The 25,162-nt window shown below is 36.1% G+C and overlaps 4 protein-coding genes across 5 annotated transcripts; 3 read left to right on the top strand and 1 right to left on the bottom strand.

Moving 5' to 3' along the window:
* Window positions 1–2,301: 2,301 nt before the first annotated feature.
* Window positions 2,302–6,941, top strand: LOC129568158 (longitudinals lacking protein, isoforms H/M/V-like). Of its 2 annotated transcripts, none has more exons than XM_055445732.1 (5): window positions 2,302–2,400; window positions 4,103–4,362; window positions 4,533–4,910; window positions 5,165–6,343; window positions 6,433–6,941. In XM_055445732.1, exons 2-5 carry the CDS (start codon window positions 4,137–4,139, stop codon window positions 6,681–6,683), a joined length of 2,034 nt encoding a protein of 677 aa, XP_055301707.1. In that variant the 5' UTR covers window positions 2,302–2,400; window positions 4,103–4,136; the 3' UTR covers window positions 6,684–6,941. The 2 variants fall into 2 exon arrangements, with proteins under 2 accessions (XP_055301707.1, XP_055301706.1); XM_055445731.1 differs by lacking the exon at window positions 2,302–2,400 and adding an exon at window positions 2,476–2,506.
* Window positions 6,942–12,976: 6,035 nt separating this feature from the next.
* Window positions 12,977–15,431, top strand: LOC129568268 (histone RNA hairpin-binding protein-like). Its single transcript, XM_055445939.1, has 3 exons — window positions 12,977–13,477; window positions 13,732–14,186; window positions 14,947–15,431. Exons 1-3 carry the CDS (start codon window positions 13,361–13,363, stop codon window positions 15,113–15,115), a joined length of 741 nt encoding a protein of 246 aa, XP_055301914.1. The 5' UTR covers window positions 12,977–13,360; the 3' UTR covers window positions 15,116–15,431.
* LOC129568265 (nicastrin) lies at window positions 15,387–18,580 on the bottom strand. Its single transcript, XM_055445937.1, has 2 exons — window positions 18,106–18,580; window positions 15,387–17,963 (listed from the first exon to the last, which is right to left on the bottom strand). The coding sequence occupies exon 2, from the start codon at window positions 17,788–17,790 to the stop codon at window positions 15,742–15,744; it is 2,049 nt and encodes a 682-aa protein (XP_055301912.1). The 5' UTR covers window positions 17,791–17,963; window positions 18,106–18,580; the 3' UTR covers window positions 15,387–15,741.
* A 37-nt stretch (window positions 18,581–18,617) lies between these two features.
* On the top strand, window positions 18,618–20,543 carry LOC129568267 (UMP-CMP kinase 2). Its single transcript, XM_055445938.1, has 2 exons — window positions 18,618–19,334; window positions 19,915–20,543. The coding sequence occupies exons 1-2, from the start codon at window positions 18,942–18,944 to the stop codon at window positions 20,260–20,262; spliced, it is 741 nt and encodes a 246-aa protein (XP_055301913.1). The 5' UTR covers window positions 18,618–18,941; the 3' UTR covers window positions 20,263–20,543.
* The last annotated feature ends 4,619 nt before the right edge of the window (window positions 20,544–25,162 follow it).

Genomic DNA, 25,162 nt, shown 5'->3' with positions numbered 1-25,162 from the left:
ATGAAGAATGGATTTGGTGCCAATATTGTCCAAACCAGATGCTTGTGTCAGCATTAAAAGGTCATATAAATCGGAAGCACATGATTCAGTGTAGTTTATGCAATAATGTAATGCCGAAAAGTTCCATAAGCCGCCATGTGTTGCGCAAACATTCGATCATTGTCGGTAATATTGACATACATGACGATGAATTCAACAAATTGATGAAAGGAGGAAATATTTGCGCAAGAAATGGGGTGATCTATGCAAAGAAACTATGAAACAGAGCACTTGTTTCGATACTTTGAAATTCGATCAATGGAAATAATAAAAGCCATGCAATCGCACAGTTTCAAGGACAACTTTTTTTTCAACAGAAAATGAAATAAAAGCAAAAAAAAAAATTCACCGTTTTTTATTTACTACGGCTCCATTTTTCGCTTTGACCAACGATTTTTCGCATTGTTTGTTTGTTTGTTTTTCAGGCTGACTAATCAAAACAAAAATGGCAACGAGAGCAGATTCAGTATATTTTGAAAATAAACAGACTTTTACTCTTCAGTGAATAAGCTTTATTTGTTGCATAGAAGAAAACGTAGCGTTCATGAGAAGAATGGAATGTTCTCCTTGACAATGAGGAAAATTGAAGCGATTCGATTTGAACGCATCCTAAACAGCTCACGTAGCATAAATTTTGTGAATTGCGGTTGTGTTATTAGAATTTTTCTACCTAATCGATCACCGCAGCTCACAAGTGGTGAGCAGCACAACTACAAGGATAGAAAAATCTACGCGATTCATTTTGACGTTTATTCATTTGCACACGGCATAGTCATTGCGAAATTACGGCTAGAATACTCTACAACAAAGGGAACTTCAGTTCGTCCGGAAATCTTTTTTTTTTCTCAACAAAACTAACATTTTTCCATAGAATTATTTCACTTTTTGTGATTTTGGATTGAAAGTTCTCGCAGATTCAATTGGAAACTGAGCAAGATTGAATTGCAACGGTTTTGCTGAAAAAGGTAAATATTTTGTTGAACAAGATACACTTTTCAATCGATGAAGTGGTTTTCTCGATGCCAAAATGTCCATTCAAAGTCAAACTATATCTCAATGAGAGAATCTCCAGAATAATTGTTTCAAAATTAAGTCGATATTCAATCGAATCGTTGAAAAATTGTGAAAAAATCGACATATGAGTAAAATCCATTCATAACTAGAACTTTTCAACAAGAAATTGATTGCATTCGACTGTTTTTCTAGGTTAAAGCCAAGGTGGTCAACATGAGCGAGCGGTCGTATTCAGATTCTTCTCGTGTCGTTTACTGGGTGACGTGCCGTTTTTGCCGAAACGAAATGCCGGAATGGGCTGAAACGCAGACACATTGCAGCACAATGCAAGTACTGTAGAAATTGGATGCCAGATCGATCTCTGGATCGTCACATTTGGAACAAGCATCAAAATGTTCGCAATATTCGACCATTCGCCGAATTAACTGAAATGATCAAAAACATCGCACGTGAACAAGCACGCGAAGCAGTGCAACGTGAATCTGTACCAGAATCGGATCGATACAGACCTTATTAACTATGTGATGCACCATTTCTCGTCTATCGTTTGAACGTCCAGACAATGAATCGTCGATTCAAAATCACCTTATCTTTGTGTCCCAACCAAATTTGAAATAAACTTAAAAGAACAATTTTGCTACAAAATAATCATGCTCAATGTTTTTATTCGCATTTTTTTTTCTCTGAACAAAATAGAAGAATTTACAGGGCCGTAAAATTGATCTGTTGCATATTTGCTTCTGTGTGTCAGTCTTTTATACGTCGCTTCAATTTCCTCATACAAATCTGCCGTACACACAACAGTGCCATGTACAAAACGAAATTTCATTTTGTATAAAGAAACGGAACCGAAAAATTGTTTGTGAAAACATAAACTTTCTATGATCAACAAAAAGAACACAGAGCTTTTTAAGTCGTTCATCGGTTCGCATATTTGCATATGAAAATTGAGCAATATGTGCAAAAATATGTAAAAAGGGTACCATTGTTCGAAATGTAAATGGATGTGAAGAAAAAAAAATCTTTGTTTTAAATTGAATGGAATCAAATCCGCGCCTTTTCACTTCGTCATTGAATGCACCACGATATATGTCACCGCGATATATGTGATATAGGCGTCAGTACCGTAAAATTTCACGTATGTTCGATCGCGCCAAATTCACCAATACAACACCTAAAAGTAGACGCCATTTTTTACATGCAGTCATTGCACATACACACGGTGTTGCTCATTTCCATCTCAATGCCCACAGGGAGAACATGTTCTCCCTGTGTGGCAAACATTTTTCTAGTAATTTAGAAAAGTTTCGATTTTATTTCAATAGAAATTAATATTTGCGAAAATGAGTAAGTAAAATTGTTTCAATTTTTCTGTGTCGTTTGAAACAAACGTTACCAGGAACAAAGGGATATTAGAAACATTTTTTTCCATTGTATCAAATTGAAAAGGAATGTATGTACGTACATTCAAGTAGAATTAAAGTGAAAATATATTCATTTGCGCCATTTTGGTTTCGTCGCTGAATTTACTGCGACGTATGTTTGTGCTACGGTGACATCGTAAATTTTCTCGTGGACAAGAAACTTGTGCATAAATTCGATTGCGCACACAGAAAAGTAAGATGGAGTAAGACATGCAGTGCATGTCATGCACACAAGAATGCTTTTTTCAGAGCAAAAGAATTGTTCGGTACGAAAATGTGAATCATCATACGGTCACATCTTGGTGGTTCTTTTTATCCATCATTGCAGAAAATATATGAATTTTGCGTGCGATGAGCTCAAGTTTCTTTTTCCAGCATTGAAGATTCATTCTTACAAACACGTCGATAAGGTTTCGAATGTATTGCTAGCGATTCAAACCAACTAATGCATAGAGAAGACTGTGAACATGTGTAAGTGTGTTACTTCTCTCCTGAAGGCACCATCAATTTTCATATACGAATGCATAAGTTTGATTGCACACGCCGAAAAATCAACTCAATCACACACACTCAAACATGCCGTTCTTCGTAGCAAAAGATATGTTAGATACAACCTTCCTACGGTCACGCCTCAGCTTTTTCTACCCAATATTGTAACAAAAATGTGAGTTCCTATGCGTGCGATCAGTTTAAATTCCCTTTTCCAGTAAACTACACACATACACATCATGCGTCGTTTCCCTTTCTATCCTTTGCCGTATGCATTTCCGACGTGGGTGTAACACTCTGATACTAACAGGTGTTATTCTGCGTGCAGACTCCGACTGATGAAGATCAATTTCTCGACAGCACTCAAGTTTAAAATAATCAGACAAATAAAATTCGCATCACAGTTTAGTGATTTCTGTTCAGAATTCTGGGGCATTTTTCAAAACTACTATAATTTTCTTCAACATTTTCACATTTCTCGCAAATAAATTGCCAATTTTCACCATTTTTCCAAGATTTTGTGAGTTTTTTGTGATTGTTCATGTTCAAAATCGTATTTTCTTTAAAGAGATGAGTTTTGAATGCAAATTTTTGCAGTTGATTCATAATTTTTGAAAGAAAAAAGACATTTTTGTGTAGATTAAATTAAAAATTTGCATGAAAAAAAAAATTTGAATTACAACAGTGGTTTTTCCTAAGAACAATTAACATTCTCCGTTAAATTTCATCAAAATGTGCATAAAAGTTGTGATTTTTTCTAATTGGGTTTGGTCATTTTTGCATAGTGTTAACGGAATTAGTATGAAAAGTTTGAAAATTGTGTGCAATTTTCGGACTATTTCAAGACAATTAGATGATTCTCGTTGAAAACTCTCAATAGACCATTTTAATTCAGTTTTTTCTGTTCAAAGAAATTCTGTCAACAGTTCAAGTCAATCGACTTCATTCTTCGAATGACAGCGTTTCATTGTTTACTACGAAAGACAATGCGTTCAGTTCATAGAATCTAATTCAAGTCAAGCTATTCATAAATCAAATGTTCGATTGATTGCTATTGTGTTTCTCTTTTGAATTCATTGTTATTGTTTCGATTGAACAGAGTGTTAATTTTTCATTTCATGCATTTTGTTCAAAAGGTGTCCGATTGATCGCTGAGGATAAGAAGCGAAAATGGTGGAAGTGCTGTGTGTCGATCCCACGTTTGTCGTGCATTTCAAAGATCGAAATGTAGCTTTTGCCAATGGCTTCGCACGGCTCTATGACATGGAACACCAATGCGACCTCACGTTCCTCATTGAAGGCAAAAAGTTGAAAGCACATCGACACGTTCTGTCATTTGTTTCCAAAGCACTCAAGGAACAATTCGACACGCTCCCTGTTTGCGATTTGATCGAAGGTAAGATTGCTTTTGTTTCCCTCGAAATTCATTGTCATTCTCCCATCAATTCGGTGAAATTTGACTGCAATTCCACGATTTTCGTTCAATAAAAAAGCAATTCGATAGTGTTTTATATCCGATGTTTCAAAGCTAACTCGATTCTTCTGCATTTTCATCAATCCGAACAGTCGAATGGCAAGGTGCATCGTATGAAACAGTCAAGAACGTGCTGCACTACATCTACCATGGCTTGGTTCGAATGAAGCAAACCGAGTTGGAGACATTCGTGCAAGCCGCTCAGTTCATGGACATTGCCACGAGCTTGCAAGATTTGAATTTGGACGCGATTTTGTCAACGAAACGGGAATCGTGCGAGATCATCTATGACAGCTGTGGTGAAGAATTCGTCAAAGGTTTCCAGAAGTTGTACACGGAAGAGAAGTTCTTCGATGTGACGCTTCAAGTGGAAGGCAAAGAATTGAAGGCGCATCGTCAAGCATTGTCAGCTTGCTCGACGTACTTCGAGGCAATGTTCGGCGTTTGCGACATCAATAAGCCGTTGCAAGGTGAGTTTTGCGCACTTTTTCGCTGTAATCATTTCGAAGTTTCAAGAATTGGTTCAAATTGTCTTCAAAAATTTGAAAACATTCGATTGAATTGATTCAAGTTCCAAAGAAACTCAATAAAAAAAAAGTCGAATCAGAATGAAAAACTTAAACTCAATTCAATTCTGATTCAAAACCGCGAGTTTCTGTCTTTCAACTCACCACCGATTTGCTTATTCTCAAAGATTTCCTTCATTCTCTCTCATTTCCAAAAGTGCTCATGGATGACTACATCACGTACGAGTCATTGCAGAACATCTTGCGTTACATCTATTTTGGTGAGGTGACCGTCGACGATGCGGTCAAATTGCTCAACATCGGCGAGATACTTGAAATCAGTGGATTGGAGCGTGCTGATGACCTCGTGGCTGATCGCCCCATTGAAGGCAAGCCAAACGTGTTCCAAGTGTATTCGAGCTCAAAGAAGACCACTCGAACCATTCAACCGGTTGTGATCAAAGCGAATCGTCCGAAGGGGTTGAAAGCGATGAAATCGCGTCGTGTTGTCGATGACAGCGACTCAGAAGGTTCAATCTACGACCCAGGGAACGACAGTGACAATGGTGGAATGATATTGCGACGACGCAACCTGATGGTCACAGGTGCAAAGCCAAAGAAGGGTCCAAACACTCGTCTGGCGCAGAAGCGAGCTATAAATCCATTTGCTCAAAAGAAGCAGGTCAAAGCGCCAGCGCAAATGGTGAACAAAGCTCGAGCAGTTCCGAAACAACCACGACCAATAAGTGTTTCGCGGCGAGTCCAGCAAACTAATGCTCGCGTCAAGCCGAATGCAATCAAGCAGAGTGTCGACGATGTACCGGACAGCATGAACATCTCATTGAGTCAGGAAGAGTTCGATCAATTGGCACCGATCTACGACGAAACGGATGAAAACTTTGATCAAGAAGAGGGCGCCGTGGGCTTTTCACCAGAGTATGATGAAGAGGGCGATGAAGTTCGATTTGCTTCAACGACTTTGAAGCGAAAACGCGAAGATCGAAACAACAACAAACGTGCTGTTGGTTCACGTGCGATCAATCGAAAGAATGATGCAGAGTTCGATGACTACAACGAAGACAATTCGTTAGATTGGGACATCGACGAACAAAATCAATGCGAATACGGTTCAGACGATGAAGATATGGTGGATTCGACAGTTTCCTATGGAGAAAACGTGTATGTCGAAGATCTGACCGTCGGTCAATATGAGCATGGTCAATCGAGTCAAAACGCATGGGCAAGCAATGATGCGAGTTATGCTGATTGCGAAGTCGATGACCAGCTGGGAGCAGTTAAAGTGAAAGCTGCAAAGCCGAAAGGGGAAAAGGCAGTGGGAGGAACGTTTGGAGGACGTCTTGGTATTGGAATGAACGCTGTGCCGCTTGACGACAACGGTTTGTATAGATTGTGCATATTAATATTTTATCTTGTTCAGAAAATGGGACAGCAAATATGGCGAAATTCGAAACTTTTTCGTTCTTAGATTACAACGTTGAAGCAAACATCATAATTGGACCGAAAGGAGGACAAAGTTTGGCTCATGGTGGGAATCGATACCTAATGAGTCGACAGAGCAAAGATTACATACGTTGGCAGTGTTTTCGACGTAACCAAAAGGGCGGACGATGTTGTGCGTATGCTTACACCAAGGACATTGATGGAATGACCTTGGCTTGCTTACCATCAAACGACATTCATAATCACGACCCGAAATTCACAGCCGACATTGAGTAACTTAAAATATGTTTGCGATCGAACTAACATTCGACTTAAGCGATTTGACTTAATTTATTTAGTTTTAAGCATCAGCATCATTGATTAGATTAGAACCAAAAGGAGATCATGAATTTGAAAACAAGGCAATAGTTACAACAGTTTTCAAGTTTTGATAGAAAATTTCAAGGGAGTTATTCGAATACCAATCATAATAGTTGTTTTGTTCTTATTTCCGTCATATTAAATTTTTTAAGAAACGTTTTTTGAATGAAGAAACAAAAATGTTCAATTTCTTAAGCAAAGAATTCGTTGAATTCAATCATTAGTCCATTTTCAGTAGTGAATCAAACATCGATATGTCAATCTTGAACAAGAAATTTTCTATGAAAGGAAATTTCATTGGAAATGGTGCTGAGGTTTGTAGACAAATGTATCGTTCGAAGAATCTGTTCCAATTCAAACAAAGCACAGAATTCTTTCAAACATATCGCTTTGACGGTTTGAAAATAATTAATTCATGCAACAATTGTCAGAGCTGAATGCATGCAATTCAAATCAAAATCTCATTCCTTCTATTTGAGATTCTTCGAAATTTGTAATTCTAATCAACTTAGAAAATTCAATCTAATTTGTTATCATTTTTATCTAAAGTCGGGTTTTGTCAAATTTTTCCTTCAATTCAATTGAGAATTTATTCAATTTCAGTGCTTGTTGATCAAATCAATGTTTTGAACGAACAAGATTGAATACAGAGACGATTAAACGCATTCATCGAATCAAAATGTCAAATGGGACAGTATAATTTCAGAGCGTGATTCAACAAAATTTCATCATTGGACTTTGACTCTCGGCGTTTCGATTCGAAAAGATTACACAATTCATTTAGAATTCGCTTGAACAACAATTTTTTTTTGTTCAAACTTGGAATATATCCCAACATTGTGAAAAAGCTCTTGATTTCTTGAAGTAAGTATTGAACCGAAAGTGAAGTTTTCGCTGCGCATAAAATTGTATTTGTTTTTGAGAAGACGCCATTTTTCGTACGAACAATTTTTCATATGAGGATCTTTTGAGAATGGATTTAGAGTTAGCTTAAGAAAATTAGCTCTTGGAATGAAATTGGGAAAGCCATAATGTAGCATAAAATATAAACAAAATTAACGATCAATAAAAAAAAATTCCAGATTTTGTCTCATTCAGTCTAAAAAGATCACAAAAAACCAAGTGTATTGCTAAAAATGATAACTTTTCTCATTTTAGACTGTCGCTCTCGTCAACTTAACCTCAATTTCCAAGAAGCTATCAACAGAGTGTTTTTGTTCGTCATTCCATCAAAGTGTGGATCGTCATCCAATGAAGGCTTGTGTATCATTCGATTGATTGTGTCTCCTCACAAAGCGATTCATCCACCAAAATTGGCCAGAATGTCATCACGCCACGAGCCAAGCGATGGTTATTCCACCCCACTTTACTCGAACATCGGTCGAAAGCTGTACTTAAACGATGAAACAGCCGACTTCCACTTTGTTTTCGAAACCAGTGCCACTGAAGTGGAATTTGTTCCAGCGCACAAGCACATACTGGCCGCCGCAAGTAGTGTTTTCAGTGGAAAGTTCAATGGTCCATGGAAAGAAGCAAACCATGTCAAAATGTTCAACGGTTCGCCCGGTGCATTCAAGGAATTCTTGCGATTCTTTTACTTTGATCATGTGACTGTCACCATGAAACATGTCGATGCACTCATCCTCTTCGCCACAGAATTTGGGGTCGTCGAATGTTCAGATGTATGCGAAAAGTTCCTGGATGAAACCATCCTTTGATGCTCAAGAGCAGCTCCACTGGAGAATGACTTCCAATCTCAAGGCAAAAAATGTTCAAACAATAACACTTCATTTTGAAGTGAAAAAAGGTTAAAGAAATCGAACAGATGAAAACAAATGTCCATTCAATTGAATTTTTTTTACAAATATTAGTTTAGATTTATCTCTGTTCGTTGCTAATGCAAATTACAAATATCAATACTGAAAATCGATTTTAGCTCAAGTTTTAACACACATTGCCTATTAAGGATTTTTTTTACCAAAGACATACAAAACCAGGAATATTTTACAATTTTTAAATTTTTGTCTTAAAAAGGCATAGTCATTCTAAATAGATACTTGATGCAATAGCCAACTTCTCATGTAATGAGCAAATCAATTGGAAAATTTGCTTTTTTTCTTTGTCTTTGAAGTGAAGACACTTTAATTTCTTTCTGAAGCTAAATGAAAAGCTTAAAACGAAAACAAAATACAAATAAAATAAGATTTATTGAAAGAATACAGTAAAGCTCAATGGCAAATAATGAAAAAAATCGCCAGTGAATAAACAATATGGTTTAATAGAAAAATGTATTAAAATGATGAAAAGCCAAATAAAATCAAAAACAGTCAATTGAAAGAGTCTGCGTTTATTTCGAATTAATAATATCTTCTGCATCTCGGATGATATTTCCGCCAAATTCCACTTCATTTAGGCAGACTCTGTATTGGACATTTTTCTGATCCCTTGGTTCACCGGCGAACGTGTAATGCTGTCTACTTCTTAGAAAATCCTTCAAATCTTCGCATGGAATTGAGTTATTGCTGATGTTCAATAGTTCAAGCTTTGGCACATTTACAACGTCCATTCCGTTTAATCTTGTCAAATTGTTCCCATTCAAGTAAAAAAATATTACATTTTTAAACGTTCCACGTGATTTCAGGTCAATTTCCCACAGATAATTGTTAGAGAGATCCAAAGTGCGCAGATTCCATTCGGTGCTCAGGCTATCCGTATAAATTTCGCGTAAATGTGTCTGGCTTTAATTGAGACTTTGTAAATTGTGACATTTCTCAAACAAACTCACGTGAGCCACTGGCAAATAGTTTGAGGTTAAATCCAAAACTTCAACTTTTGTTCCAAGTTGTTCGATCAATGCTCTGGTTTGTGCAATAAAATTGTGGGCAACATTGAGATGAATGAGATTTTGGAAGCATTCGACGCACCAGAGTCGATTGATTTGGCTATTTTCCAAGTTTAACTCTTTCAATTTTGTGTTATTCAGATTTCAATTCGCTCAGTTTTTGAAATGCATTTGCTTCGACGTAATGAATGTTGTTGTGTGAAAAATTCACTATCACCAATTGCGATGAAATATTGCTCAGGTCGGTCAAGGTTTTGGGGTACCTTCCGAACAAAAATTGACATTTTCATAGTAAAATCCATGAAAAACGTATATTTTGTTGGGGAGGTACCTTAAAAAGTCAATTTTGAGAGTTTTTGTCTGGGTAGACTCCCCATATTTTCGAGAAAAAATAACATTTCACCAAGGCACCATCCCTAAAAAGCCTATACTTGAGGGTTTTTTGGTCAAAAGTTGATTTTTACTTTTCCGTACACAACGTGTCAAGGGAAAGTATAAGAATTGGTCCCGAAAACTTTTTTTCGCAAAATTAGCTTAGATCATCATAAAAACTCATGAAACGCGTAGAAAACCACTTTTTGAGACTTTTTTCCGTTCGTGTGCCGTCGTCGTTGTCGTCGTTGTCGTTATCGTCGTTGTCGTTGTCGTCGTTGTCGTTGGTGTTTGTTAACACGATAACTCAAAAAATAATTGAGATAATCGAAATCTGGAAATGCCAAAAGTTTTGTATCTGAAAAACTTAGTTTAAGTTCGAAGATGAGCCATTTTCGATTTGAACCTGGGGTACTTGCCCTAAGAAAAACCTCAAAAAATTGACACTTTTGTATGGGAGGTACCTGTAAATCGACTCCGATTGGCTTCAAACTTTCTGGGAATTCATTTTTTGGGAGAAAAATAAGATTCTGAAATTTTGAAACCAATCGGAATCGATTTACGGGTACCTCCCATACAAATTTTTTGAAATTTTGACTAAAATTACCGATTTTTGAACAATTTTGTATGGGAGATACCCGTTAATCGATTCTGATTGGCATCAAACTTTCTGAGGTTTCATTTTTTTTAAGATTCTGAAAGTTTCATGTTGATCGCATTTGCAGAAGTTTGATTTTTTGTCCTCAATTTTTGTCGACATTTTCTTGGGAAAAATTGAGGGTCAAAATACAAACTTCTGCAAATGCGATCAACATGAAACTTTCAGAATCTTATTTTTTCTCCAAAAAATGAAACCTTAGTAAGTTTGAAGCCAATAGGAATCGGTTTACCGGTACCTTTCATACAAAATTGTCGAAGTTTTAGTTAAACTGACCGATTTTTCACTTTATTTTCATTATTATATTTTCACTGCCTTTATTTCAAGAAATTTCACAAAATATAACCAAAAGTAACTACGGACAACGCAGGCCAACGGTACGGAAAAGTTCGGGATTACCAATGTAATTCTTTTTATTTGGGAGTTGAAATCAAATATGAGGCCAGAAATATGTGAAAACATCACTCGATTTGGTCGTGTAAGTACCCAAAATGTTCGTAAAGGACCATACTAGATGTTCAAAGGCAGAAAAGGTAGAAATCATTTGCTTTTACCTGTCAAACCGAAGCTCATGTTTGTGATTTGCTCATTTTGGCCTGAAATTTGTCTTATATGTGTGAATCAATTGTCGCCAAATTCCATCCAAATCGCAATCTGACAAGTACCAAAATTTTTATACAGGTTTTGGCTACACGACACAAGTCCAAAACTGAACAAAAGTTTACCACCTGGGTGGCCAGTAGAGCGAAAAATGCAAAAAATGCCGAAAAATTGCCATTTTTCTCGTCATTTTACACTGTAACTGGCCCAGAATGCCTTTTCAAGGCCTGATGTCTTGGTAAAAGTTGTAGATATTGACGAGCCAAACAAAACCTTATCATCAGTTTTTGCCGAGAATTGGCTGGAAAAATGATTTAGGTCGAAATGTTGCGATATGAATTGGCATCCGAAATCGCTGTCATGAAAATTTTGATATGGGGCTTGCCATGGGTTTTTATATGGTACCCATATGATTTTTTTGGACAGAACCTATTTTTTTGAGGTATATTTTTCGAAACTGCCCGGGCCTTTTGGATGAGGGACAACTTTTTTTTTTGGAGCAGTCTACGTGTATACCGATAAAATTCCATTGATAAGCCATGAACTTCAGTTCATGCTGTGCGTTATATAATATTTTCATCACATTTCTGTATGTGTGTAGGCTGAATTGCATTCTCCAGCATTTCAAGTGAAATTTCGCAAAATGTGTATGTATTTTGTTAGTTTGGAATACAAAATCGTTTCAGAATGTTTCCCGTGTGAGAAAGAAATGACTGACTGACTATAACTTCAGTTGACTTTAGTTGATTGAATTTATATTTTTGTTCTAAGAAAATCACTTGGTCCCAAATGAAGCAACTTAGATTGACTTGTAAGTTTAAATGATTTCAGTTAACTATGATAGACTTACACTACACTTTGTACTGAAATGTCAATCAAAGTAAGTCATTTTTGTCCCAAATTAGTTAACTGACTGGTCAGTTACTATTTTTTCACACGGGTTATTCCTGTATTGCCATTTTCATTCTCACAGCCTCATATGTGCCAGAATATTCAACAGAATATTGTTTGATTCGAACTGAATTCTTCAAACATTATTACGAATACAAATATAAAATAAAAAAACTCTTCGAAGGTATTATTTCAATTTTCAAATCGATAGAAAAAAATCTTGTTATCATTACAAAACAAATGATTATATCGACATTTCTTATCTTTCGTCAACTATTTTTTTATGTTTTCAGATTTCCATGTTAAAAATGATCATCTTTGCCAACTCATTTTCACGTTCGTTTGTTTTCCACATAGAATAGTTATTCTAATAAACTAATTCAATTTTAATTTTCTTGGGCAAAACGCATCAATAAAAAAAAGTTAAATTCGATCGAATTATGCGAAAAAAAAATTGCGAACCGTTTCCATCGTTGATGCATTCAAATGCTGTTCAACACATATTCAACTCAGCCAATTTCATACGCAATATTCCAGTTTATCGTCATTGAGCATTGATGTGGAGGCGCCATTTCATCTTTCCTTTCATACACATCTCTCGACTCAACCATTCTCATTATTCCATTTGCAAAACAATGTTTGCTAAAACAATCAATATTTCCTACGTAAAAAATTATTTTTGAAAATATTCATTCAAATAGTCAATTTTATTTTTAAAAAAAGAATTGGAAAAAATTCCATTTGTTTTGCATATGTGAACTGAACCAGAAATTTAACTCTCTATATTCAACATTGTGGCCGATTCACCGCATTCAACAATTCACCTCCACCTAACCACACGGAGATGATGAGTATGAAATCGCGCCAAAGAGCTGTCACATTGTTTAAATCAAAATAAATGTTGTGCAGAGCCGATGTTTTATTTCGCTTGTTTCCATTGTTTGATGTGCAGCTGTTCAGAATAGTCAAAAATTTTGTGTTTGCATTGAAAATCGATTGAAAAACGGTGTAATAAACTTGTTTAAAAAACGACAAAGATTTCATTAAATCTGCATAGAGTGATCTACATTTGTTTGTGTAGAAATAAAAAGTACTGTTACGATTGACGAGCCGTGTGCGTGATAAAGGAAAGCAAAGACGATATACACACAAGCATATTTGAGTAGCGGTGCGAGCGAAACAACAAATCCAATTGACGAGCGTGCACTTGTATGCAAATTGAAACACACAATGGCAAATAAATTCATGAACGCAACACTTGAAGAAGGCGAACTCGAGCAGTCTGTGTGCAGCCTTGCCGAGAAATCGTGGTACGAAGAGTGTGAAGAAGCCGAACGAGCAATGACAGTAAGTAGTACCGTCGGTCACACCAACCATTCTCAATCTCACACTCACGACACACACGTTTTTGTTGTTGGTTTTCTTGTCAATTTTTTTGTACGCTTTTTTGTAACCATTTTTTTCCTTTTTTCATTTTTTTCATTTTGTGATAATTTTCCACATTTCTTATTGAAAATATCGGATCCAAGTGATTAAGGCAATATTTTTTTTACCGCTTTCAATCCTGTTAATACGCATTGTTTTTTCTTCTCATTGAACAGAATCGTACAAGTGATAGTTGTATGGCGGTCGACGCGTCGACCCGTGATACGGCCAATGGCTCGTTTACCGAGGCAAAAGATGCCAGCGGCAGTGAGCATTCGACCAGTGGTGATCGCGAGATTTTGGTCGCATTTTTGGAAGCATCCAACGAAGCCAAGTTTGAGCGATTGGTGAAAGAGGAAAAGATTAAAACATCATTCAAACGCTGCTTGTCACCCACTTCGGCATCCAATTCATCCGATTCAAAGCGTACTACTAGCTCACCATCCGATGATAAGGAGGATCGCAAACGTGATCTGTCGTCAGACTCATCCAGCGACCGGTCGGCCAGTTCCGCCGGTAAACGGGCCCGCGAACTCGAAACCGATGAATCCATTTTGGACCGAAGACAAAAGCAAATCGACTACGGAAAAAATACAATCGGCTACGATGTGTACGTGAAACAGGTTCCAAGGTAAATATGTGAACTTATTTGTATTCTTTGTTTCAATCTGGACTAGTATTTTGATTTTTTGGCATGAATTTTCAATTCAGTGGTTTGAATTGAATTTTTTTTATTCCAGAATATCAATTTAATTACACAATTTCCACAAATTACGGCATTTTTGGTTCAATTTTCGTCAATTTTCATAACAAAAAAATATTGCATCGCCCAAAAGACTCAATCTAAGCTAATAAAACAGAAATTAGAAAAAAAAAACCGTCAAATTATTCTCATTCGTGCATGAAAATTTCGAATTTTCGAGCAAATTTTAGCAGAAATAATACAAATTTTGAATAAAAAAAATAAAATAACCAGTTCGAATCGTCAATTTGTTGAATTACATTTTCGCATTATTTTTTCTGCCAATTTTTTTCGCAATCCTGCTCAAAAATCTGATTCATTTAATTTTGGTTCAATTAAATGCGAATTTAATTCCGTTCAATTTTTTTTTATCGAATTTCTTCACTTTTGTTTCGTATTTTAGCATCTTTATTGAGGGAATTGGAGAAAAAAATTCTTTTTATTTGTTAAACTTTATCAATTTTTCCTAATTTAGAAAATATTTTTGCTATTTATCAAATCGTGTCTCATATTCAATTTATTTTCATTAAATCCCAAATTTTACTTAACATTTTTCTTCGGAAATATGCTTGATTAAATGTAATTCAATTCTTGTTGTTCTTTATGTAATGAAATTAATTCAATTCGTATTTCTTTTTCGCTATTGCAGAGAAAAGCGAACGACCGAGCACCCATGGACACCGCAAAAGAATTTAAAGTACAGTCGTCGTGCGTTTGATGGTTTGGTGAAGATATGGCGTAAAAAATTGCATTGTTACGACCCGTCCAACATGAGCCATTCCGGAGCAACAGATGAGAAATCGGGCAAAAGCGTTTAATTGTCACCGAAAATAGAAACAAAATATTCCCATTTTATTTCTGCGTAGAAATTTTCATATGTAAAGAATAAGCAAATAGTTTAATGTTTCAAAACTACGATTTATGAATTAAATAAGCAGAAAATGTTCAATACCACCTCAGCAAAAAGAAAGCCACTTACTTATTAAGCGAATAAAATATTGCAGCCTCAAATCCTTGCTAAAAATAAAAAAACAAAATCAAATTCAACTCGTACAACAAAAAAAAGAAAAATCGAATTGAACATGTTCATTTTCCATTTAAATTTGTAATTAAAATTTTAATTTATTTCTAGAATTTTTTTTTGTATTTTAATCGATCTTAAATACACTTAAAAGCCTAAAATAATGAAAAATTCACTTTATCTTTTGATTTATTCAACAACAACAAAATCGTATCTGTGTGTTAAGTGGGTTTTATTTCGGGATTAGTTGTTTTTTTTTGGTTGAGAAAAAAGGGGTTCATTTTAAAAGTCTTTTGTCAATGTCTTTACGGAAATCGAAACAAACAAAATCGGCCTCATTTGTCATGACTATGTTTGATTTTTTTCCCCCAACGATTCACTTTCACAGTTGCAGTCTTTCACCGAAGAATGCGTAGAAACAGATTAGCACTGTGACGGTAGGGTGAGGACGTTAATTGATGATGTGCTCTCGCCGAATAGAACATCGGATTTGGTGTTGACGATAAATACCAGCACAAATGATATGAGCATAACACCGAATCCGATGGCCAGCGTGAATGCTTCTTGGGACACTGGCGGCTTGAGAAAAATGCGAATATTAATCTCGTTCCATGTCGATTCGGTCCATGTTGAATATCGGCCGGATTTCCAGTCATAATCGTCGATGGAAAATGCTGGACTGTAGGCATTGGATAGGTTTTGTGTGGTGTATAGACATTCGCCTTTTCCATTGAATCCGGCAAACCAAGCCAATGGTAAAACGGTGCAGTTTCCCTTGTTAGCCGTTTTATCGGGTCGCCCGGTTAAGAAGCCAAGCACTCGATAGGTCCAACCGACGGTTTCATACGACAATGAGTTTTGTACACTGACATATCGTTGCGGTGGCAACGGTAGAATGGGCACAGCTGCATCTTTCACAGCTGCTAGGAATAGTGGACATTTGGCCGATTGCAAGTAACAAAACAGCATCTCATCGATCAAATATGGATTTGCTGCCAAATCGCTAGTGTATTCACCTCCAGTCACGAGTTCATACAGCGAAAAGGCCAATGCTGATGAAATATTTCGAATGCCCAATTGGATCGATGGCTGGAACACTTTTTCCTTAGTCCAATCAACGAGCGTTGTGAAATCTTGACTCGTATTCTTATACACAAACTCGATATTCTTGTCATTGTCATAAATCGAATGGTAGAATCGATTTTTATGGTTGTCCGAGTAGAAAATCACAGCCGGAAATGATTGATTATCGCGTAAAAATGACTGAGCCGATGTTGGCGGTAAATTTTTCGTCGTGTTGCGCTGAACATCAAAAACTGAGCCAAATTTCTGAATATTCGTTTTGAACATGTTAGCGATTTTGTCACCAAGTCCAAATTTGCCAAATTGATAAATGGTCGTTGAGTTGGGGCTGTCCAGCGAACCGATATCGATGAACAATTTGATGTCGCTCAGCTTAATCGGGTTTTCTGATGACGGTGGGAAAGCACCTTTTTCCAAATCGTACACAAAACGCTGCGATCCAATATAGTCATAGGCTTCACCATTGAACAGCATAAACATAACGTTGTAGCGACCGTTGCTGTGGGCGGCGAGCAATTTATTGAGAGTATGAGCGGTGCTCATGAGTGTAACGGCTGGCACAAGTGAATCCATAGCACCAAGGCCAACTCCATCAAACATCGACGTTGTGTCAATTCGAGTACCAACCAAAATCAAATTTTCCGACACCTTCTCTGGCAATCGTGGGAACAATGTTGCATACACATTTTTACTCTGCAACGGATCACAGTAACGCTGTGGATTCATATTATTCATGGACTTGGTGCGTCGCATGCAAACGGCTGAATTCACAGCGGCCGACATGAATGACTTGATTTGAATGCTGCATAATCGTCGTTTGTGCTGGCCATTTATGTCGTGTGCATTAAATTTCTGGTAGCAATTGACCAAATTTTGAACGTTCTCCGCATCTTTCACGTAAATAATTGGGAATGGGAAATTTTCATGCAACAATCTCGTACCGAATGGGTTCCATGTTGTGTTTGGACGGCTCGCATCACACGTTTGATCCGGCAGACCGCCGTATTGATTCGGACAATTCAATTCCGAACTGAAATGCTCGATATTTGTGCCATTTTCGATGAGAACGATACCGGCCACGTTTTCTTTGGCTCGAGATGTTACCTCCAGAATGTTTTCACGGTTGAATAGCCATGGTGGCACAAGTAATGTATATGGTGGAGCTGGTGGTTTACTCCATAGAAATGCAAAGTCGGCATGACTTTCAATCAAGTGTAAAACACCTACGGATCCGCCCAATGTTGAACCACAGCCCGTTGTATGCGTCGCATTCAAACGACGGAAACATATCGACCCACTGATCGTTGAGTACATTTTATCTTCCAACCGATCACACAATATCAACGGCACCAGCAACACACAGAATATCCATTGCACGGGTACATTCATTTTGGACTGTGGCGAAGTAATTTTATTCTCGAAGTTGAATTTTATCGGTTCAATTTAATGGTGGTTTAATGTTGTGTCTCTCTTAAATTTTCCGCCGGATTCCGATTTATTCAGCCTTATTGAACGCTACTTAATGTAAATAGCTTATCATTTTTGCGATAAACAAATTACGCCTAAATAGATAGAATGAACATTGGTGCATTAGAATTGGTATAATGTTAGTTTTTATCCGTATTTATGTGGATATTCTTGAGGCACACAGCAAAAATGGCTGGTAATCTAACGAAGGTCATTCATTACTCATTCGTTACTCACCTAGATTTGGTCGGATTTCTAAAAAAAAGTAAAAATAATTGTTTGGTTCAGTCCACAGAAAAACACCAATAATTATTACACAGCTTTTGACCATTGACTCAGCTATTTGTAGTCGAAACGTCACTTTTGTTGAATACATTATACACATATGACAACAACACAACGCCGCTGGACTGTTAGGTGTATAAAACATTTGTGATTCGAATGATTTTCAAAAGATGGCGTGCGCTTATGGAGGCTTTGCTTCTTTGCTGGGAACCATGAATTCAATGGGAATGTTGGAAATTTTTGTTTTGTTTTGATGGGAGAATTTTTTTTCACATTTTCTTGTAATTTTTTCGTTTCTAATTTTTTGTGCGGCAAAATGATTTAATGGAAAAAAATTTCATTGAAAAACTTTTGCACGAATCCAAAAAAGAAACTTAATTTCCAAATCTCAAAATAAACGTCACTGTATCATCCAAACACTCTCCCTCCCTCTACATTCGTCGAGTTTCATTGACAGCCGCACCAGAAATCACTACACATCTGCTTTGACAGCTGTTTTCTTTCCTCTTGAATACATTTAAAATGAATGTGAGAATTTCGTGCAAACAAAATTATTTCATTTGTGGCTCAACCGATTGAAAGTGGGACTTGAACAAATAAATTTGTGTGCCGGTTTTTTTTATCTATCTAAAATCCAAGCACCGTTTGTTTGGCTGGCATAAATTGGTTTACGGTTTTACTATCAGTAAAATTCGATTAGCGGCGTGCTGTTCACGATTTCCAGGCTGTCACAGTGACTTCGATTTTTCTTTTCTTTATTTAGCGTTTGCGCTGATGTCAGTGTGTTCATGAGTACAGTATTGCAACGTATTGTGTCCACATCAGTTCGGAGTTTTACTTCACGGCAACAACAGTTTTTGCATCAAAATCAACAATTGCATCAGTTTAAATCACTGTTTGGACAACAATTTCTACGAAAAATGAGCACCGAAACAATAGAAAAGCCAAAAATTGTATTCGTATTGGGCGCACCGGGCTCGGGAAAAGGTACTCAGTGTGCAAATATTGTGAATCAATACAATTATGTGCATTTGTCAGCTGGTGATTTGCTGAGAGCTGAACGAAATCGCCCAGGCTCCGAACTGGCACAAACTATTGAAGAATACATTCAAGCCGGACGCATTATTCCCGTTGCGGTTACATGCTCACTTCTTGAACGGGCCATGAACGAACAAATGAAGGTAAGTAGTGGAATGAAAGTGTGGCTTTTTTGGTGCAAACAGTGGGAAAGATGGAAACAGTGGCGTTTTATAGCTATAAAAGCGATTTTTCAAGTGAAAATTCGAGTTTACACTCGAAAAATACGATTTTTTTTTTCAAGAAGTGTTGACGAGTTGAGCGATTTTTCATCATAAGTTCCAAATTTTACTAAATAAAAATTGAAATTTTACTTGAAGAGGCAGATTTCATAACAAAAACTGTTACGTCTTTGACAATAATTTTTGATGTGAAGGTCAAAAAATGTACTTGAAAGCCTTAAAATTGAAAATTTGTATGAAAATTAGAAATTCTACTTGGAAAAATTCAATTTTCTCAGAAAAATTTAGATTTTGCTTTGTGCTTTGGTTTGAAAATATCGAATTTTTATGTTGAAACTGAAAAAAAATTGACCTTAAATGAAAACCGCAGTCAATCTTCCGAACAAAGCTATAGCAATGTGCCAAATTTTCCCTTGTGAATGACCCCCCTTTATCTTATTTCCATTGAACAAATTCCATCATTTGTTTCTATTCTAACTTCTTCTCTCTTCTTTTTTTCCAGGCTGATGCTGCCAAGAATAAGTTCCTAATCGACGGTTTTCCACGCAACCAAGACAACTTGCAGGGTTGGATCGAGCAGATGGAGGCTAAAGTGAATCTACAATTTGTGCTATTCTTCGAGTGTCCAGATGGAGTATGTATAGATCGATGCTTGAACCGAAACACCGGCCGATCCGATGACAACATGGACTCGTTGAAAAAGCGTTTCGACGTTTTTTACACCGAGACCATGCCAATCGTTGACTATTATGACAAACAGAATCTGGTGCGCCGTGTGAAGAGTGAAAAACCAGCTGAGTTGGTATTCGAAGATGTTCGCCAGGCATTCAATGACTACAATGCCAAGTGAGAAGGAGATTGATGAAATTCAAAGACTGGACGAGCGTACATTCCAGCCCAAATGCGCCAATTCCCACCTCACTATACACACAGCTAACGCTCAACGTAACATTTCGTCAAGGTGTACGGGTTAATCCATTCTCCCTCAATCAAATAAATCAATTAATATTCTTTTGTTGTGTACATAGATTTAGTGAAGAAAAAAAAATGAAATGTGAATGAAACTTACAATTGTTGCACCAAAATAAAAACAACAACCAAATTGATAATAAACCCTGAAGTATTGCTAGACATACGGATTGAAGTTCATTGGTACTTTTTTTTCTCTCTTATCGCAGCTGCATGCATGAATGTGCCTAATTTGATTACAGAGTATGACGTAGAGAACGCTCCAGTTTTTTTTCTTCCGTTGAAAGTACGCTATTAGAAAATTGCTCTGGTGCCAAACAACATCAGCGATGGCGACAACGGATACGACTGAACAACTTTTGTTGAGTCATGCGACGATAAAGGGCTAAAGTATGCGGCATTGCGGTAAATACACGTGAACACTTGAAACAATGCTTCACACACTGATTACGAAACTGGACTGACAGCATTTCTAACGGGGTTTACAGTAGTAAGCCCGTAATAGAAATTATGTCTTCTATTTCTGAACTAATCTTGTTGAAAGTAGAAAGCGTGGCTAAGTGATGAAAACAATTTGTTAGAAAAAAATTAAAAAGAATCATTTCATGATGTACATTCCTCTAGGGGGTAGACACGAAATAACACTAGAAGAAAACTAGCAAAAATTGAGCATACTAGAAGTTACTAGAAGAATATTTGTGAAAAAAATTGAGTGATGCCTCTTCCATAAGAATAGCATTGCCAGTGGTTTTTATATGGACAAATTCTTCCATTTAAAATATACTGCCAATGCTTTGCTTATGGAGTTCAAATATTTTGTTCACAAAAAGTACCGTTAATCCTTCCATAAGAAATGCATTGGCAATACTATACTTATGGAAGAAGCAATGGTAGATACTAGAAATTCTAGCAGAATATTTGAGTTTTTGCTTGTATACTAGAAAAACAAGAAGAAACTAAACGCATATTTGAACCGATTTGAACAAACTAGCTATGCTAGAAATTGGTGTCTAACCCCTAGGCATTCCTATTTCACGTAATAATTGAATAACATGTACGCTTCGATCATAAACGTTCATTTTGTGACAAATCACTACTACCAATGATATCGCATGGAATGGTGTAATTTTTTTCAGAAACATGCAATCAAAACGTTCATATTTACAAACATGCAATCGGAGCAGCTAAAATTGGTTGTAATGCTATTGCACCCATTATCAGTTGATAATAAGCGACCGACGCCAGATTTTATATGGTCACACACATCCATAATCAGTCAGAAACCACATTTCGCCATATCCATACTCGGATTTTGAATAGCAAACCGCTTTGAAATGCCATTTGTCTTTGAGCATGACCGGAGCATCTGTTTGAGTTTTACTTCAATTCATAATTTATAGGTATAAGTTTTTGAACGTTTATATTTTTGATTAAAAAAATTAATGAAATTTTCGCAAGGCTTGAGATTCAAGCAAATAGCAAATATTTCTCCTAAAAAATTGTATTTATGCAAAAATTTGAAATAAATTTTTGGAATAATTTGAGCATTTCTTTGATGATTTTATTTTGAATCGATACGTTGTTATTTTTCTTACAGACATAAACATTAGTCAATTCCTTCGGAATTGGGAAAGAGTCTGCTAATTTTAAAAATTATGAGTGACTTGAACTGCTATAAACAATCGGCGGCGATCGATTTAACTGTTGATATCAAAACAATGTTAGCCTTGATTCGAATTCATCCAGTTTCATTCCGCTCATCATTCAATTATTTAATTTAAAAAAAATTAGCTAATTAGCTTTATCTATATATATAAAACTCATTGTGTGTGTATGTGTGCGTTTGTCCAATTTTTTTTTATTTTCATGATTTTTTAATTCTTGGTTTTAATGGTGAATATGTCGTTAGAATTCTCGCGGCTTAAATAGCAGATTCACATATCAGTTTTGATTTTCGAATTAAATTTTCAAAAGTTTGAAGAAACAATTTTTTTAATTGTTTTTCGATACAATGTACATTAATGTGGATTGATGGCAATGAAATATTGGTTTTGGAACAGAGTTGAACATGGACACCATCTCGGTCCATCATGGTCATGTTAACACGACTTAACACCATGAATAGTCAATATGGGTATCATATGAAAGGTTTTGGAACGGGGATGAAAATGGACACCATCTCGGTCCATCATGGTCATCTTAACACGACTTAACACCAATTCACATATGAAAAAAATGTGTGTAAAATCAACTTCAGAAAAAGGAGCAACTTTCCCAGAAAATCGTCTTTGCTTTGAAAAAACAAGTATGGAACATACGAAATGATACAGACTAACATTCATAATTGAATTTTGCTTTTTACGTCAAATTGTATCGTCATCTCACTGAAATGCTTAGTTTTCTTATTCATCTTTCTTGATTGAAAAAAAAACTAACTGAACGGAAGAGAAACCGAACTAGCGCCCAAGCCGAGCGAAGCGAGGCGAGGAAGCTAGTAATTTATAAATCATGGAATAATCCACCGATGGTGGAATGAAATGAAATTGATCCTTGAATGTAAATGTGCGCACAATTTCGAATCAAATCGATTGTTTATCAATTATGCCCGCAATTTGTTCGAAAATCAAAGTAAAAAGTGGTCTGGATTTAATCCACCCATACATCATCGATCCAACAGTACAACTGACGACGGTTAATAGAGAGAGAAGAGACGGTGCATAATAATAATCAAGATCCTACTTTCTTTTCATTTTTCATTGATTCCATCACTTTGTCACTATTTCTCATTAATTTTCATTTCTTTCTTTTGTGATTTTCTTTCTCCTACAGGTAGTTAAGACAGCTTGCAAATCCGAAACCGAATCGAATAATTGTTTTTTTTTTTCATTGGCTCAGAATGACAGGCTGCTCCGAGCATTGTACGAATTCAATTGGTATTTGCTGCCGATAAAGTATCAAAAGGATGTGATGCATATGATTCATCGACTGCAAAATGAAGTATCCTAAAGATGAAGTATCCTATCTTTATTTTCTCATAGAAATCAGAAGAATACATCAAATTTGCCCTAAATCAAACGATTTTAATTTCAGTTGACCCAAAAAATGTACTCGTTTTTGATGTTTTTGATCATTCTTGAAAAATGGACACCAATTCACATAAAATAACAGTCAATTCTACCGGAATAAATTGATTTTCAATGCAGCACTTTATGAAAAATGCTTAATTCACATAGAATAAAAATGCATTGCTTTTGCAAATCAAAGAGAAATTGAAAAATTCTTTCCAATATTTGTACCTTATGTTACAATATACAAATAAATGTAAAACTGAACAATCACGCTATAGTCAACAGCTTTTATAATTAAAAATTTATTGGTTACCAAATGCCATTCTTCCCACTCGAATGAAACAGCACCATGTGTTGTGTAGAAAAACGATTTTGTCTGTTTATGAGCCTAACGATGATTGCACAAATGTTCAGCAGAGGCGATTTCTATTGTTAATTTTTTTGTTCAATTTTCAGTTATCCTTAAACATTCACGGAGTACAACAATTGAAAGGAAAAGATCAAATTTTGTTTCACAATATAAAACCATGGCTAAAACGGCCAGACCAGTTGAAGTTTTTTTTTTGAAAATTGCTACAATCAAATGGGAAACTCAAATACCTTAACAAAAATACACGGTTTATTATTACAACGGATGTGACTATTTCATTAGATAGATGCCTGCTGAGTTTCTGCGTATTTGGAGCAATCATTTCATCATTAGAGGTTCTTGTTGTTTGGTGAACATGTGTGCAACTGATTAATTTCGGCTGCAGAGATAAGTTAAATCACGCGATATTTTCTTTTTAGAAACGATTCCCGAAATTGATTAATTTTTTAATTATTACTTTGAAAAACATTTCCATCGAAAATATGTGTGATGACGAATTAATTTTTTGAAGGTCAACATAAGGACAGCATGAAATCCTTTACGTTGGAACTTATATTTAATTATAAAGTTCTCTACGGTTTTTTTTAGTTATTTTTCGGATTTCAGTAAAGAAACACCATCGTTACAAGATCATTTTATCATCAGAAACATTTGAAAAATTCATTGATAACGCATTAAATCAAAAACATGGAGTTCAAAGGCGCTGAAACGGCATGGAGAGACAAAACTCCGGCTGAAAAATGGAAATATTTCTATGACTTCTGCAAGTGTATGGGAGACATACTGCAACTGCGAGTTCTCAGCAATTTAAAAGTTGGAATCGTGGGATATTTTCCATGTGTGACTGGAGTTGTTCATTATACGCTGCTGATTTACACCGTTTATTATTACGTCAAGTGCGGCCATTTTGCTGGGTGTCTACCAAGTTTTTGCACTTTTGGAGTCGTTACTTCGGTAAATTTGATAAAATTCAGAAATATTGAAGATATTTCCTCATTTGCACTTCCATTTCCATCCCCTAGGCATATTTAACATATTGGACAACTATATCAACAATCAAATACGAATGGAAACGATTGCTCAACGTTTCCGGCCAGTTTATTTACCGCGATGATCTCGAGCCAACCAATTACAATCGCATTTGTGAGCAGAGTATAAATGAATCGCTAAAAACATATATCATAACGATGACAGTGATAATATTATCATTCGTTGGAGCGGTCATTGGGCCGTTTTATACCTTTGTTCATAACGGAGAGTTAGTCACCCTCTACAGTTTGAAATTGCCATACTTCAATCAAGATCCATACATGGAATTCATGATAAATGTCGTTTGGCAATTC

This window comes from Sitodiplosis mosellana, unplaced genomic scaffold, assembly GCF_009176505.1.
Source record: "Sitodiplosis mosellana isolate CC-2019 unplaced genomic scaffold, AAFC_SMos_1.0 Smas_scaffold_17, whole genome shotgun sequence".
Lineage (NCBI taxonomy): Eukaryota > Metazoa > Arthropoda > Insecta > Diptera > Cecidomyiidae > Sitodiplosis > Sitodiplosis mosellana.
This window is presented reverse-complemented; position numbering and strand designations above follow the sequence as displayed.

What these genes read in the sequence shown, in the direction of transcription:
- LOC129568268 (XM_055445939.1), top strand. Translation starts at nt 13,361, where the DNA reads ATGGCAAATAAATTCATGAACGCAACACTTGAAGAAGGCGAACTCGAG. An exon ending in AAGCCGAACGAGCAATGACA is followed by an intron (nt 13,478 to 13,731) that starts GTAAGTAGTACC and finishes CTCATTGAACAG; the next exon opens with AATCGTACAAGTGATAGTTG. An exon ending in TACGTGAAACAGGTTCCAAG is followed by an intron (nt 14,187 to 14,946) that starts GTAAATATGTGA and finishes TCGCTATTGCAG; the next exon opens with AGAAAAGCGAACGACCGAGC.
- LOC129568267 (XM_055445938.1), top strand. Translation starts at nt 18,942, where the DNA reads ATGAGTACAGTATTGCAACGTATTGTGTCCACATCAGTTCGGAGTTTT. An exon ending in CCATGAACGAACAAATGAAG is followed by an intron (nt 19,335 to 19,914) that starts GTAAGTAGTGGA and finishes CTTTTTTTCCAG; the next exon opens with GCTGATGCTGCCAAGAATAA.
- LOC129568265 (XM_055445937.1), bottom strand. Translation starts at nt 17,790, where the DNA reads ATGAATGTACCCGTGCAATGGATATTCTGTGTGTTGCTGGTGCCGTTG.
- LOC129568158 (XM_055445732.1), top strand. Translation starts at nt 4,137, where the DNA reads ATGGTGGAAGTGCTGTGTGTCGATCCCACGTTTGTCGTGCATTTCAAA. An exon ending in TGTTTGCGATTTGATCGAAG is followed by an intron (nt 4,363 to 4,532) that starts GTAAGATTGCTT and finishes CAATCCGAACAG; the next exon opens with TCGAATGGCAAGGTGCATCG. An exon ending in TGTGCCGCTTGACGACAACG is followed by an intron (nt 6,344 to 6,432) that starts GTTTGTATAGAT and finishes TTTCGTTCTTAG; the next exon opens with ATTACAACGTTGAAGCAAAC.